The sequence below is a fragment of the Colletes latitarsis genome, chromosome 4 (assembly GCF_051014445.1).
Source record: "Colletes latitarsis isolate SP2378_abdomen chromosome 4, iyColLati1, whole genome shotgun sequence".
In the NCBI taxonomy this organism is placed as follows: domain Eukaryota; kingdom Metazoa; phylum Arthropoda; class Insecta; order Hymenoptera; family Colletidae; genus Colletes; species Colletes latitarsis.
The window spans coordinates 37,601,297-37,615,750 of record NC_135137.1 but is presented as its reverse complement, the minus strand read 5'-3'; the positions used below and the strand labels follow the sequence as shown (position 1 = coordinate 37,615,750).

General features: G+C 34.7%; 3 protein-coding genes across 8 annotated transcripts; all 3 read left to right on the top strand.

The window, feature by feature from the left end:
* Positions 1-14: 14 nt before the first annotated feature.
* On the top strand, positions 15-2,297 carry Rbbp5 (retinoblastoma binding protein 5). 2 transcript variants are annotated; one of them, XR_013079598.1, is made up of 8 exons: positions 15-160; positions 238-263; positions 338-510; positions 595-823; positions 907-1,362; positions 1,439-1,622; positions 1,693-1,847; positions 1,919-2,297. XR_013079598.1 is itself a non-coding variant. In XM_076764447.1 (7 exons), the coding sequence occupies exons 1-7, from the start codon at positions 142-144 to the stop codon at positions 2,002-2,004; spliced, it is 1,398 nt and encodes a 465-aa protein (XP_076620562.1). In that variant the 5' UTR covers positions 15-141; the 3' UTR covers positions 2,005-2,294. The 2 variants fall into 2 exon arrangements, 1 of the variants encoding a protein (XP_076620562.1); XM_076764447.1 differs by having other exon boundaries at positions 1,439-1,847; positions 1,919-2,294.
* Positions 2,298-2,402: 105 nt separating this feature from the next.
* Seipin (lipid droplet biogenesis associated protein seipin) lies at positions 2,403-4,207 on the top strand. The gene is made up of 4 exons (XM_076764449.1): positions 2,403-2,877; positions 3,024-3,169; positions 3,237-3,758; positions 3,841-4,207. Exons 1-4 carry the CDS (start codon positions 2,654-2,656, stop codon positions 3,939-3,941), a joined length of 993 nt encoding a protein of 330 aa, XP_076620564.1. The 5' UTR covers positions 2,403-2,653; the 3' UTR covers positions 3,942-4,207.
* Positions 4,208-6,030: 1,823 nt separating this feature from the next.
* Positions 6,031-9,565, top strand: LOC143340839 (lanC-like protein 2). Of its 5 annotated transcripts, none has more exons than XM_076763186.1 (10): positions 6,031-6,328; positions 7,438-7,592; positions 7,655-7,834; positions 7,906-8,057; positions 8,161-8,308; positions 8,403-8,543; positions 8,643-8,825; positions 8,901-9,047; positions 9,115-9,217; positions 9,300-9,565. In XM_076763186.1, exons 2-10 carry the CDS (start codon positions 7,485-7,487, stop codon positions 9,374-9,376), a joined length of 1,239 nt encoding a protein of 412 aa, XP_076619301.1. In that variant the 5' UTR covers positions 6,031-6,328; positions 7,438-7,484; the 3' UTR covers positions 9,377-9,565. The 5 variants fall into 5 exon arrangements, with proteins under 5 accessions (XP_076619301.1, XP_076619300.1, XP_076619298.1 ...); XM_076763185.1 differs by lacking the exon at positions 6,031-6,328 and adding an exon at positions 6,650-6,736; XM_076763183.1 differs by lacking the exon at positions 6,031-6,328 and adding an exon at positions 6,670-6,736 and having other exon boundaries at positions 7,392-7,592.
* The last annotated feature ends 4,889 nt before the right edge of the window (positions 9,566-14,454 follow it).

Genomic DNA, 14,454 nt, shown 5'->3' with positions numbered 1-14,454 from the left:
ATCACATTTAATCCAAATCTTCCAACTGATCGTTATAGAGTAGGGGTCCGTCAGGATTCTTTATTAGGGATTTAATAGTAACAGACAGATTGTAGGTTAATAACGTAGAACTGTCACGTATATACAGCAAGTAAAGCAAAAATGAATTTAGAATTATTAGGTGAGTCTTAAAAAATGCTTATTTTAAAATATAACGAGAGGACTACGATATTGGTCATTTTCTCAATTTTCTTACAGAATCGTTTGGTCAAAATTATCCAGAGGTAAGATACGAACTTAAAATGAATTATTTTTAATTTCTTGCCCTTCTAACTATTATAGCGTCTATAATTATCAGGAATTCGATGGCACATTAGATTGTATATCATTAGCAGTAACTTGTACATTTAACAAAAGAGGAACTCTACTTGCTGTTGGATGTAATGATGGTAGAATTGTTATTTGGGATTTTTTGACTAGAGGTGTTGCCAAAATTATTAGTGCACATGTACATCCTGTATGTTCATTAAGGTAAATAGTTTAAAATTCAATGATGACACTACTGTATTATTAAATATACTTCACTTATATAGTATCATCATTGATCTTAAATAGCTGGTCTAGAAATGGACACAAATTACTAAGTGCCTCTACAGACAACAATGTTTGCATATGGGATGTTCTATCAGGAGAGTGTGATCAAAAATATAGATTTCCTTCTCCTATATTAAAAGTACAATTTCATCCAAGAAATCTTAACAAATTTTTAGTATGTCCAATGAGACATGCAGCAGTAATGGTTGATGCAGAGGGTACACATAGAGTTATCCCTCTTGATGATGATGTATGTAAATATTATTTTGCTTCTGGCATTTGCTTTTGGCAAATTAATATTTTAACACACACTTTAAAATTCTTTTATTTTAGAGTGATTTGAACATAGTTGCATCTTTTGATCGTCGTGGAGATTATGTATATACTGGAAATGCTCGTGGTCGAATTCTAGTTCTTGATGCAGAATCTTTGAATGTGAAGGCATCATATAAAATATCACAAGGCACTGCTAGTAATACAGCTGTAAAAAGTATTGAATTTGCTAGACGTGGCTCGTGTTTTTTAGTAAATACATCGGATAGAGTAATACGTGTATATGATAGTACTGAAGTCTTAGCTTGTGGAAAAGATGGTGAACCTGAACCGATACAAAAGTTACAAGATCTTGTAAATAAAACTATGTGGAAAAAATGTTGTTTTTCTGGAGATGGAGAATATGTATGTGCTGGATCTGCAAGACAGCATGCTTTATATGTATGGGAGAAAAGTATTGGCAATTTAGTAAAAATTTTACATGGAACTAAAGGAGAGTTGTTACTTGATGTTGTTGTAAGTGATTAATTTTTTATATTTTATTGAGATTAAATGATTTTCCTAACAATTATGAAAATTTATTTAAATATAGTGGCATCCTGTGAGACCAATTATTGCTTCTATATCATCAGGTGTAGTTTCTATTTGGGCACAAAATCAAGTTGAAAATTGGTCTGCATTTGCACCAGACTTTAAAGAATTAGACGAAAATGTTGAGTATGAAGAAAGAGAGAGTGAATTTGATTTAAGCGATGAGGATAAATCTGTTGTTCAAGGTGAAGAAGCTCAGGATGAAGAGATAGAAGTAGATGTTGCATCTATTGATAGAGTTGCTGCTTTTTGTAGCTCTGACGAAGAAATGGAAGATATTGGTTCACTTCAATTTTTACCAATATCCCCAGATGTAGAAGATTCAGAAGATAACCAAACAACACCGCATGAACCGCCTATGAAAAAACATCGCTCTCACGATATTCATTTACAAGGTGCACCAGTAGATGGTAAGATTTTCTACATGTGCAAGTATGATTGACTAATTTGTTTATTTTACTGTTAATATTTTTATTTGCAGAAACACATCCATTATTGAATAAAGGAAAAGACAAACCAACAACCAAAAAGGGCAGACCAAGATTAGAGCACAGAAAGGGAAAATAATTTAGAACATATTATGTGTATATTTCTAGTATTAATAAGTATCTTATAATGTACAGATTGACTAAAATCTTAAAATATATTATCAGTTGTGGTAATATTTTACACTCATAAGATATGCTATAAAATGTGTTACTACTTCCTATGGAATGTATCTTACATGTTATTACATGTACTATTCTTACATGTGTGATATTGAACAGCTATGTATCTAAAAACTATCTTGTGTACATACATTAGCATAGATAAAATGTTTTTAATTTCATATCCACCTCCCAAATAAAAGAATACATTTAATATAAGCTTAAATGGTTTTTATAATTATTTATAGTTCATATAAATATGGTTTTCATTAATTTTTTAAATAGACCCATAAAAAAGAAACTGAAATACATTTTTTTTCAAAGATAATAAAAGTACTCGTATCTCACATGCGCTCTTAGTGTAACATTTCCGCTATTATCCCATTAACTACGAATTGAAATGAACTTAACCTGTATTTTGTTGGAGCCGAATAATTTAAAATGAAACTTAATACATCGATAAATAATTTATCTTATCTTATGTAGCAATTTCTAACAGCGCAATTAAAATTGCGTGGTATTTGGTTTGGATCAACTTGTTGCCACGAGTGAATTAAATTCTGTTTGCAATGTTAGTTACGAGGTTATTGGAATTAGTCAATAAGAAATGGTTCAATGTTCAGAGAAAGACAACAAGAAGTGTACAGTCTGCCAAAGATGTAATTTTAAGTGGTGGACTTATCATTATTAGCGGGGTCTTCATTGTTTGGTTATCCGTGTTTCTCTATACGGTATTTTATTATGCCTACATGCCGAGTATGTCATATATACGGCCAGTGCATTTGCAATTCAAGTGAGCTTCACTTCTCACTAGTACGTTAATTAAATAAAATGATTTGTCACGTCATATATCATATTATTTTTTTATTTTTTTACGTTATAGTTTAATATATAAAGCATGTGTAAAACTCTGCTATATTGCTTCTTTTTAACTTATAGGTCCTGCAATGAACGAAAAGGAATTTGTAGCTTTCCATCGGCTTATGTACAGTTAACAAATAAGCAACAACTTCTAATGGTTGGGCAACCTTATAAAGTTAACTTGCATTTAGAAATGCCTGAATCTCCAGCTAATAAAGAACTTGGTAACATTTATGATTATATCTCTCTTAAAGAAAATACAAACATATAATTATTAAAATCTTTAAATAGGTATGTTTATGGTTTGTGCACAATTGCACAGTAGAGATGGTTTCTTGGTAAAACATGCATGTAGGTCTGCCATGCTGCATTATCGCAGTACATTATTACATGCACTCTCAACATTCACATTTTCACCTATGATGATTTTTGGCACCACAGAAGAAAAGCAAAATGTAGTTTTAGAACTATTTGGTAATTTTGAAGAGGATCAAAGTCACCCAGTCACAATCGTTTATATTGAAATACAATCAAGACACATTGAATTTTACTCTGCAAATATTATGATAAATGCGCATTTATCGGGTCTACGTTATCTAATGTTTCACTGGCCAATTTTGTCTGCCATTGTCGGTATTGGTACAAATTTGTTTTTCATAGCCCTTGTGTGCATCTTTTCTTATCTCCACTTTACCGCATACGAGGAAAGTGGAGATGATGGTTTCAGTTATGAAGAAAAGAAGACTGATGAAATAGAAGAAAAAACAGATTTCAATTCAGAGAAAGAAAAAGAACATAAAACTGTCAACGATCGTAAGTTGTTTTTTTTTCTCTTTTTTGTTTTAGTAATAAAGGATTGTAGACAATTAATTTTATAATGATTTATCTTTTAAAGAGCAATCTGATTCATCATCCTCAGAAGACACATTTACATTGCCAGATTTTGTTGAATCTGAGGCAGAATCTCAATTTGCTCATATTGAATCATTAAAGTAACTTGGTATATATTCAGAGATGCATTTGTGAATGTGAACAATTCCTAAATAAATTAGTGAATAACAATCCAATTTGTTATGCACATAATGTTCAAAAAGGTGAGTGTTTTTTGTAACAAGAGGCATAATGTTTAACATTCAGATTTTTCAATCTGTGTTCCTAGTTTTACAGAGATAAATATATATTATAAAAATATTTATTTTTCTATATTTAGTTACTTTATTAGTTTCTTCAATTGTAAAACAAATATATTTGAAGAATGTCTTTAATAAAATAATTGCACGAAAACATTGCGTAATTCTTTAAAGCCTGTTCAATTTATCTTAGAAAAATTTACTAACCCATTATGTGCCAAAGATGTATAAATATATCTTTCGTAGCTGCTCTCTAACGGTCGGAGACATCATTCGCTTACGTATCGTAGGTTCTCTTGTTTGTCTTAATTTTCTTCTTTTGTTTTCTTTATCTTATAAATATTATTATCTTTTCTAATTATTATCCGTAACACAAAATGACTCAATTACAGATAAATAAATATTAATTTTTTAGAACGGTATTTTGTCAGTTACAAACGAAAAAGTCACACGACAGTGGCGCCGGTTAGTAACGTACTAATTGTACAATTTAATTTTGTCTATTGAAGAACTGAAGGTTCTTGATTGTACTTGAAAAGCCGATTTATATTACTTGGCAAAAGAAATTTTATTGAAATAACGTGATTTATTTTTTTATAATATTATATAAAAATAATTTATACTTAAATATGAAATTGGTGAAATGCTTATGCGATCAACGTTGTTGCATGTACGCGTGTGTTAGTGTGTGTTAGTTCGACGAAATCCGGGCCCAAACGGTAGGCGTGAATGCGCGGTAAAGAGACCAGACTGATGTTAAACTGCTTTGTGATAGAGATTATAAGAATCGTGATCAACTCTTGTGGCGTACTGATAGAAACTAAAACTCAATCACGATCGTGATTTGTTTGGGCCAAAATCTCCATCACGAGTCAGACTCGTTAAAGTACGGGAAGGGGTTAAGGATGATTACATTCGGTACCCAATGACTCGACATCTGGTTCTGGTATTCCAAGTTGCAGCTTTCGCAGAAAACTTATTATGTGAGTAATATAGAAAAAGATATTTAAGTTATCCACATTTTTCTACATTAAATACATCGATCTATATTAATTGAACGAGACAGTTTCTGACTGTATACTTTGTAAGAAAGTTTTTAAGATTCTTTGAAAAGTTTTAAGAAAGTGTAACTTTTATTATTTACATAATCTCATATAGAGGTCTAAACGAGATAAGTGAAATTACAATAAAAATACGATGGACCTTTAGTCGCGGACGACCCTGGTAATTGGATTATCCTTATCCGAGGGTCTATTCGAAATGCATCGGAATAATTAGTCGTCGCCTTGCTTTAAAGCTCGGAAGTTTGAAAAGTTTTTCCTCTTCGTTTGCATGCTTAACGAACTAGAAGAGTTTCAGAATGTGGAGTTCCACGGACCGACCGTTGGTTTTGGAAACAAGTTCGAACTTGTTCATTGTTGTTCGAATAAATGTTTTTTTTCTCAGACAACAAACAAAAGTATCATCGAAACGCGATGATTTGCGAATAACCTTGATTTGCAGAAGTAGTATAAATTACTTAAATATCACGAAGAATATTTTGTTTATTCAAAGAAAATATTCAGAAACGAGGAGGTTAAACTTATTTTATTAGAGCAGGGAATCGATTAATGAGGTGACATTTTTTTTGTTTGTAAACGTTTATGAAAGATTCATTTTCATTGTGAACGAGTTACGAAAACTTTTGACGTTCCGTTTGCAAGCAACGTCAGGAAAACGCGCTTAATGTGTCTCGTCTGTATAGCGAGTGTTGGCACATTAAAAGGGGAGAAAAAAAAACTGGCGGACGTACGAAAGAAGTCTCGCGCATGCAAGTGTCGGTGGGTAAAGCAGGCGAAAGGGCTGGGTGCATCCGATGCATTCGTAGGTGCAAGTCGCGTACACACACGGTGCATAAATACTACGGAACCGGTTTCCTGCGTTATCCAGGCTCTGCGCCATCGCGGTGGGTTAAAAAAGGGAGCTCAAAGGAGCAGCACGAATTCGTGGGGTCGCCTTATGTTTCTCTTGGCTCGTTACTCGAGATTCAGACAGGTGTGCGAACCACTCTCCTCTTCTCGTTTTCTCTGTCTCTGAATCTTCTCGAGGGTTCTCGATTTATTCCAAAGTCGTGTATTCAATGCGTACGAGAGAATCGAAGTGATGAAATTACGCCGTGGCGTCGGGTATACAGAATGAATAACGTGACTGACGAAATTGAAAACTCGGTCAATTGATTTTGCTTGCTTTGGACGAAATTATGGATCAAATACCGTAAGCATTGAAACAGAAATATTGAACCTTACATTTTTATATTCAACAATTTTGTTTCTTTCGAACAACTAGCGGATAAACAGCTTTTTATTACTTTATGACGTATAGTAATGCTATAATTGAAGATTAATGCTGTAAAGGATTGTTTTCATTTCTTTAATTTAAAATTCATTTAATTGGGAGGTAATTTGCGAGAAACAATTGATTTTGTTTTTTAGCCTTCTGGTAGTTCTTTGTAGTTCATCAAGGAGGTGGCGACCTCCTTGATGGACTACAAAGAACTACTAGAGAGCTAAAAAACAAAATCAGTTGTTGGAGGTCGCCACCTCCTTGACAAACTGCAACGTTGAAATTGCGATGCGTTTTTTTATGTTAAAACGTGTGTCTTTGATATTGTACAAAAGTCAGGTTTGTTGTTAGTCAGAATTCATTTTTAGAATAATATGTGAAAGGATTACTTTTTCAACATATTAAGTTGCTAAAAGAATAATCTCATTATAATTGTAAAGTGTATAGGGTAAAGGATCCATTTACCGTTACCCTAACAACAAATCTAATATAAAATTGTAAGTGCAATTAATGTGACACAAAATTTTAAGTTGATTAAAAGAGTGAAAACGGCGACTTTCTTATTAGTGAAAAGAAGAAGAAGATATTAAAGAAAAGACTATTATTGCAGTAGGCAAGTTATAATACAATATGATTTTTTTCAAATAATATAAGTATTATCAAACTTCATTAGTACATGATTTTGATTTTCGATTAAAAGGACAGTAATTGGGTCTTTTACTTTATTCTGTCAAAGAATTTTATTTGAAATCTTGTAATTATAAAATAGAATAATCCTCATCTATTGCAAGAACTATAAACATTTAATAGGCAAAAATATTAATTGATCCTTTTACTAGTTAAGCTGGTAATTTAATGTGATTTAATTTTTCATGACTATAATCTTTGGTTCACAGACTATAATCTGTGATTTTATCATCTTTATGTGTGTGTGCATGTGTGTGAATATATGTGTATATCGTGTATTATGTCTGTGACATGTGTATAATTTTAGATAAACTTCAGATGTAAAATCAACAAAGAGAAATTTTGTCTTACAGAATATATAAATAGTGTTGAACAAATTAAACGTTTATTTTGTACCAAAATGGACGATACTCGGTTTTATACAAATTCATTTAAAGATTATGATGGATCATTTGAAGGTTCTTCTGATCATACTTCCAGTTATTTAGTAGATGCTAATACAAAGCAGGTATAATATGCATATCTTCATATCTGTTGATATGTAAAACTAAAGAGTTTTGTATTTGTCAGATTACTGAAAAGTATAAGGGAACAATATACAAACATGTAGAAAGATTGTTGGATCAATTGGAAAAACAAAAAGATTATTGGACATACGATGATGATTACTCTGTATATACAGGTTCAGCTGGAATTGCATACATGTTTTACCAATATGGAAAATGTCTTAATAAACCTGTTTATATTGATGTAGGTATCTTAAAATACTTGTGCATCAATAAAAAGACAGTTATTTATTAGGCATAAATCTTTTTGCACAGAAAGCTACAGAATTATTAAGTATCTGTGTTCAAAAATTCAAAAGTAAAAAAGAAATTACATTCCTAACTGGCACTGTGGGTCCATTAGCTCTAAGTGCAGTTGTACTTCATTCACAAGGCAATAAAGAGGAATCACAGAATATGATATCTAAGTACTTATATATATATGTATTTGTATATATTTCATTACCATTTGATAATAATTATATACAAGTACATAATATTTATGTACACAATTTATATATGGTATTCTAGATTAAAGTCATTGCGTGGTCATGTTTTGGTCAAGCACTCAAACCTGCCTGATGAATTGCTTTATGGCAGGGCTGGATATCTATTTGCCCTTCTGTTTTTAAATTCAAATATATCTCCACCACCTATAGAAGATGAACTCATTAAAGAGGTACATCATATAATAATTGAAATTAAACATTAAATGAAGATAACATTGTTTCAATGTAGAATCAATCATAGTCATTAAAAAAATATTATGTCAGGTCATTCATTTTATAATTCAATCTGGCAAAATATATTCTGCAACAAGACAATGCAAATCACCTTTAATGTATGCTTGGCATAATACAGAATATATTGGTGGTGCACACGGATTGGCTGGAATTCTTTATATATTATTGCAAGTATGATAAATTTATCAATTTGATCTTGAAAAACATATATTTGCGATACATGATATTGCAAAATAATTTAAAAACATGCTTGAATATACAAATTTTAAGGCACGACAATACTTGACACAAGCTCAATTGAATGAGGATATAAAACCAGCATTGCAATATCTTAAAAGTCTTCAATATTACTCTGGGAATTTTCCATCTTCGGTTGGAAATCGTTCAGACAAATTAATACATTGGTGCCATGGAGCACCTGGAATATCTATGCTATTCTGTTTAGCTTACGAGGTTACCATTGTTTTATTTGTACAATTGTTAATAGCACTTGGTTCCTTGAGTGCTATTAATTATATGTCTGAACAGGTGTATCAAGATGATCAATATCTGGAGACTGCTATAAAATGTGGGGAAGCTATTTGGTCAAGAGGATTGCTTAAAAAGGGATATGGAATATGTCATGGAGTAGCTGGGAATGCTTATACATTCTTATGCCTCTTTCAGCAAACAAAGGTTAAATTGTATTTGTACACAATAAAATTGATGTAAATACTAATAGAATATTGAACCCCCTTTTCAGGATGTGAAGTACTTGTACAGAGCTTGTCAGTTTGCTGCTTGGTGCACAGATTATGGCACACATCAAACTAGATCTCCTGATAGGCCATTTTCATTATTTGAAGGTAGCCTATTTTAGAGTATTGTATGCCTTATTTATCATAAATATTTCCTTTGAATTAATAACACAAATGTGTATTATTTTAGGTCTTGCTGGTACCATTTACTTTTTGATTGACATGCTAAATCCACTTTCAGCTAAATTTCCAGCATACACATTGTAGAATAAGAATATTGTAATCGATTAATACATATTTTCCACAAATTTTCAGCCAACAAAAGATTATTAAAGTAAGAAAACTTACGAAAAAATGCATTTTTCATGATATTTATGTCTACATATTAAGTTATACATATTATGAACATGTAATTCAATGTATACTTTACTGGTGAACAATAAATCATAACATTTACAGATTGTATTTTATTATAAAACGAATAGTCCAAATAAATATATAAATCGTCGAGAAATTTATTATTACGATGCTTGGAAAAACTGATTTATCTTGGTCATTTTCAGTTTGAGTATCCACTCAAAAAAAGTTAATTATCGGTTAATCGTAGATTACTAATTTATTGTTGTCCTATTCGGTAGAAAATTAAACGGTTGCTACGTGTTTTCCAAACGTTTCCATTTTATTTATTTCTTTTTTCCGTTTTCCCTCTTTTTTTATATAAACTAGTTAATTGCATGCTGCTGATTTCATAAACATTTTCACATACATATGCATCTCCAATCCTTAATTCAATTTCTCAATGCCGAAAAACTGATCTAAATGCAAATTCGAATATTTGCACGCGTCCGGTGTATTTTTTCTCTGCAAATGAACTACCGGCTGAAGCGTGCTACCGTTTTTCGGTGAAATTTATCGTCGACGGGAGATAAAAGATACAAGGACGCTTTCAGAGATTTTTCGATTATGCAAGTCTTCTTTTCCTAAAAGTGTACAATGTTAGTCAATTATCGATCGCTATTTGTAGTTTATGCAGCGGGCTTATTGGCTTTTCAAAAATTCAAGTTTCACGAACAACGTAGAAAGGTTTGATTACTTGTGCCGGTGTTCAATTTTATCGTGCGCGCTGACGTTTCCAATTAATGAACGTGCGATCCGCGGACCCGAATTACAAATTTTATAATTCGTTCAACGCGAGGCGCGGAAACGGCATCATAAATTGGCCGATTTTCGATAACTCGCGCGTGTATGCGTCACGAATAACGTAGTCGAGTAGACCGCACCTTTAAATCCATTACGTGCAATTTTGAACTGTGCACAGAATTCTCTAATAACAATTATTCCAAAAAAAAGCATTTCTACGTAGCAGAGAATGGCGCATAATTGTTATATTTTAGTTTCTTACTTTTGGATTGATACGAAGATGAATCGAAAAGATACGTTTAAGTAAATGAATAGATCTTGTACTTCATCGGGAATATTGATTAGATTTAGGGTACTAGGGAATAGGTTTCGTACCAGTGCAGCTTATTTTTCTGTAAGTTCAAGGAAGTATCTCTGAAATTCCTTTTCAAGGGATTTAAAGTTCTCAGTAATATCCTCCTTCAGATTCTCGTCCAGTTTACTTTCGGACTTCTCTATCATACAATAGAGTTTTTCAAACATGACAACGTTTCCAAGATTTATTTTTCAGCTTGTATACGAATGTTTTTATTTTCCTCGAAGGTTCAGGTCCATCGTGATCTAGAATGTCTGCTAAACAAGCGACTAATTTTTCCAAGCTCCATCGTTAACTCGTAAACGGAAAGGGTGTCTTATATTTCAGCTCTAAATTATAGACCTATTATAGAATATTCGCTCGTTCTTTCGTGGAATTTTTTGCGTTATCGTTTGCAAGCGATCGTCTTCGTTACCCCCAACCGGCAACACGAAGTTTCTTCCGATACAATTCTGTACAGTCGCGTTTCTTCGACGAACTGCTTCGAGGAAAGTTATATTTAAGCAGTTCAAACGACGACGACCGAAGTTCGTAAATCTTGGCGCGTCGAGGCAGTTAGAGCGCAACGCTGTAACTGGCGTTCGATGGAGAGATGGTTCTCTTCTGTGGCTCGGTGATAATTCGATTTTCTTGCCGGCGCGGCGGGTGATTGTAGCACAAACGAGGGACATCCGAGCAAGCGCGACGTTAAAACAGTTCAATGACATTCCCGCAGTTACACTGCCCAGCAAATGTCTTTAGAAAAAACCACGAACGCGATACAGCATCAAGCTTCGAAGAACGTTGGCAATCGTACCGCACTTTTCCCATCATTTTGTCCTTTTTCCTTTATTAACCCCGCTGTAATGAGGTTATTAAATCATAGCGATGAAATATTTCGAGGTGGATATAATAATTAGCAGTCATTAATTCGACCGTATTCCGCTTCGTGTTTTAATTGAGGCTGACGCGGCGAAAGTTATATCGCTGCAACGACGAGCGTACGATCGCTGGAACGATAAACCCGTCGCACGTGAAAACACGAGTGATAATTTTCATTATAATTTTTATCCTCATTTATGCCCGTACGACTTCGAACGATTCTGTAATTCAGCCATCCTGCGAGCTACTTTTACGAATCGATGGCTTTCGTCGGATGCTTATCGATTCGGGAAACTTTTCTTCGATTCGAGAAACATATTAAAAAATATATTAGTTCATTGTCTCTCCTTAACTTCTCCTTCAACGGGACACCATTGTCGAGTTAATTCGACAAATTTCGTAACGTCTTTAGCGGTACGACCTTTCTGAAATGGTTATGTAAGTTTGCAATACAAAGCTATCCTGCGGCTGAGGTGAGCTGTTCGGGAGCCGGTTACTAACTGGGTTTACGAGGTCTGGTAATTTTAAGAGATTCAATCCGTTGGCAGTTGGCCACCGGCCGCGAAAATCTCGTTCGCTTAACCGTCACGAAATGAAATCCAAGCGAATCTAATAAAGCAGCCAGGACGCGTCTTGGGGTTGCTCTCCAGATTTCTTCGGTTCTTGCTATCCCTCTTGGTCTGGACGACCGCGAGGGAATCGCGGTTTTGTCGGCGGAGAACTTTCTTCAAGTATTATGCCGTAGAATGCAGTAACCGCGCGGAACGTTGCCGCCGCGTTGCCTCAATTTACAGTCGGTTTCATTGAAAGTGTTCGCATTTGTTCGCTGCACGAACGAGATGCTTTCGCTTTCGCAGATCGCGGCAACGCGAATGAAAAGTGGCCGTATTTTAGACACGATGCTTCTATCGGACCGTGGAAAACTCGCGTCCATCGTAGGATCTCCTGGGTCCAGGGACGAGCGAATTTTATAAATGCAAAAACCCATTTAACAAAATTTTCCGCGCTGTGTTATCCTTTTCATTTCAATAGCGGTTCGTCGGAAAGTCATAGAATTTTTCAATTCTTCGGAACAAATATTAACTTTCCTTCAATACTTTGTTCCGTCTTAACAGTTTGGAGTGTAGAAGTTGCTGGTATTCAAAGCAGTACAATATCGTGTACTTCGTCATACGAGGGTTCGCCGGCGCAAGTAGAAAGAGCGAGTAATGAACAGACGCGTCAGACGAATCGTACTTAATCCCACACCTACCCTGAAACGAATTTTCTTTTGTATCTTCGACTTATATTTTCACGTAGAAACAAGTCCCCTTTCTGGTTGTAGCCACGATTATCATGATCGATCGTTCCAAAAAGCGACTGACGTTTCGTTAAAACTTAAGGTTGTGAGTAGAATACAGCAATCGCTATACCGCGACTAATTTGCGTGTGCTTTGGTGAGCGTTCACGAGAGACGAGTTCTCGGAGCTAGTAAACATTCCTTTGATCGTTTCCGCGTAAATTAAGAAGGCACCATGCAAGTTCCCCTTTTTTTGGCGTACAGGAAGCAAGGGCAGTAGAGTTTCTATTGCGCGATTCGAGTAACCCCTATTTGAAATTGTGAAGCGTTCCGCTTTCAAATTGCTCGACGGTAGATGGTTCGGTACGCTATTGGAAGCACCGTCGGGACGATGGCCGTTGAAAAATAAAAGACCAGACGCGAAAGCGATCTCCAGTGTCACGCGATTCGAAGAACGATCCAGATGGAATTTTACTGCATTCCGGTCGTACCGAATTATCGAACGCGCATCGTAACACGTTTCGTTACAACGTAACAGCTTTGATATGCAAATTCTTGGGTAGAACGTAGTCGAAGTTATTTACCCGTGCCGCGAGGATTCGTGTTCACGATGATTCACACGCGTCGCAGGATTCTTATGGGCGTTTGAGAAAGTTCTTGAGATTCTTGACGCGCGTAATTACCAGAACGTCCCAATTATGCGCGCATTTTGCACCAATCGGAACTATGCGACGACGATTTAGGACGGGAGTCGATAATCTTTTTCCAACATCGCGTAAACGGAAAGGCTGAATTTCTAGCCAAGTAGTTTGATAGTTTTTCAAATAAGAATTAATTGGCTCGCGTAACTTACGTTATACGTACATAAACTTCTATTATGCAAAGACGCAAAGAAAACATTTGAAATATGCGAACAATAGGACGACTCTTCGTCCAACTTTGTTTGGTACTACGAGCAATCTTCTCGACTGTAGTATTTTTAATGATGGCCGTGGTGAAAAGAGAGAAGTATTTCTCTCTCTGCCACGACCATCGTTAGAAAAACTACAATCAAGGAAATTAGTCGTATTACGGAATAAAGTTAGATGAAAGGTCTTTCTTATATTTCCATATTTATTCATTATTATACTTAGACGAGACGATAATTGGTTCATTGTCCATGCACTCTTATGATGCTTCGATAAAACAAGTAGCTTCCTTCGTTGAACGTCGATATCAATTCGGTGTTTATTGTTGATAAAAACCTGAACTGTTTTTTTAAATGTCTTGTTCTGCATCAGGAGTATCGGGAAAGGATGTTACAGCCATAGTATGAAAGAAGTTATCTTTGCATTCACTAAGGGATTCGGTAACATCGGCATCGTTTACGAAGTGATCTTACAGTCTTTTCGGTATTATTCTTTGTCATTTGTGCAGTCTCCTCCATGGAATACAGCTCTAGACATGACTGAGAAAATATAAGTTACGTCCTGTTCCCGCATTAATGTGTCAACGACTCGTGAATGTCCGTCGCACGAAGTAATTGTCTAAACAACAGGTGTTCGTGCTGCCTCGTTAAGACATATATTTGAGTGTACGGTACTTGTCCGAGTTTGTAGTATCGTCAATGTGTTGCACGTAATATTGCGCCTGTTATTTATCGACAAAGCGACTTAAATTGCTCTCTCTTTCTCGTTCGAACGGATTCTTGTACGACACATTCGATGTAGC

What these genes read in the sequence shown, in the direction of transcription:
- Rbbp5 (XM_076764447.1), top strand. An exon ending in TTGGTCAAAATTATCCAGAG is followed by an intron (nt 264 to 337) that starts GTAAGATACGAA and finishes TATAATTATCAG; the next exon opens with GAATTCGATGGCACATTAGA. An exon ending in ACAAGGTGCACCAGTAGATG is followed by an intron (nt 1,848 to 1,918) that starts GTAAGATTTTCT and finishes TTTTATTTGCAG; the next exon opens with AAACACATCCATTATTGAAT.
- Seipin (XM_076764449.1), top strand. Translation starts at nt 2,654, where the DNA reads ATGTTAGTTACGAGGTTATTGGAATTAGTCAATAAGAAATGGTTCAAT. An exon ending in TCCAGCTAATAAAGAACTTG is followed by an intron (nt 3,170 to 3,236) that starts GTAACATTTATG and finishes ATCTTTAAATAG; the next exon opens with GTATGTTTATGGTTTGTGCA. An exon ending in ACATAAAACTGTCAACGATC is followed by an intron (nt 3,759 to 3,840) that starts GTAAGTTGTTTT and finishes TATCTTTTAAAG; the next exon opens with AGCAATCTGATTCATCATCC.
- LOC143340839 (XM_076763183.1), top strand. Translation starts at nt 6,686, where the DNA reads ATGCGTTTTTTTATGTTAAAACGTGTGTCTTTGATATTGTACAAAAGT. An exon ending in AAGATGAACTCATTAAAGAG is followed by an intron (nt 8,309 to 8,402) that starts GTACATCATATA and finishes ATATTATGTCAG; the next exon opens with GTCATTCATTTTATAATTCA. An exon ending in GCCTCTTTCAGCAAACAAAG is followed by an intron (nt 9,048 to 9,114) that starts GTTAAATTGTAT and finishes CCCCCTTTTCAG; the next exon opens with GATGTGAAGTACTTGTACAG.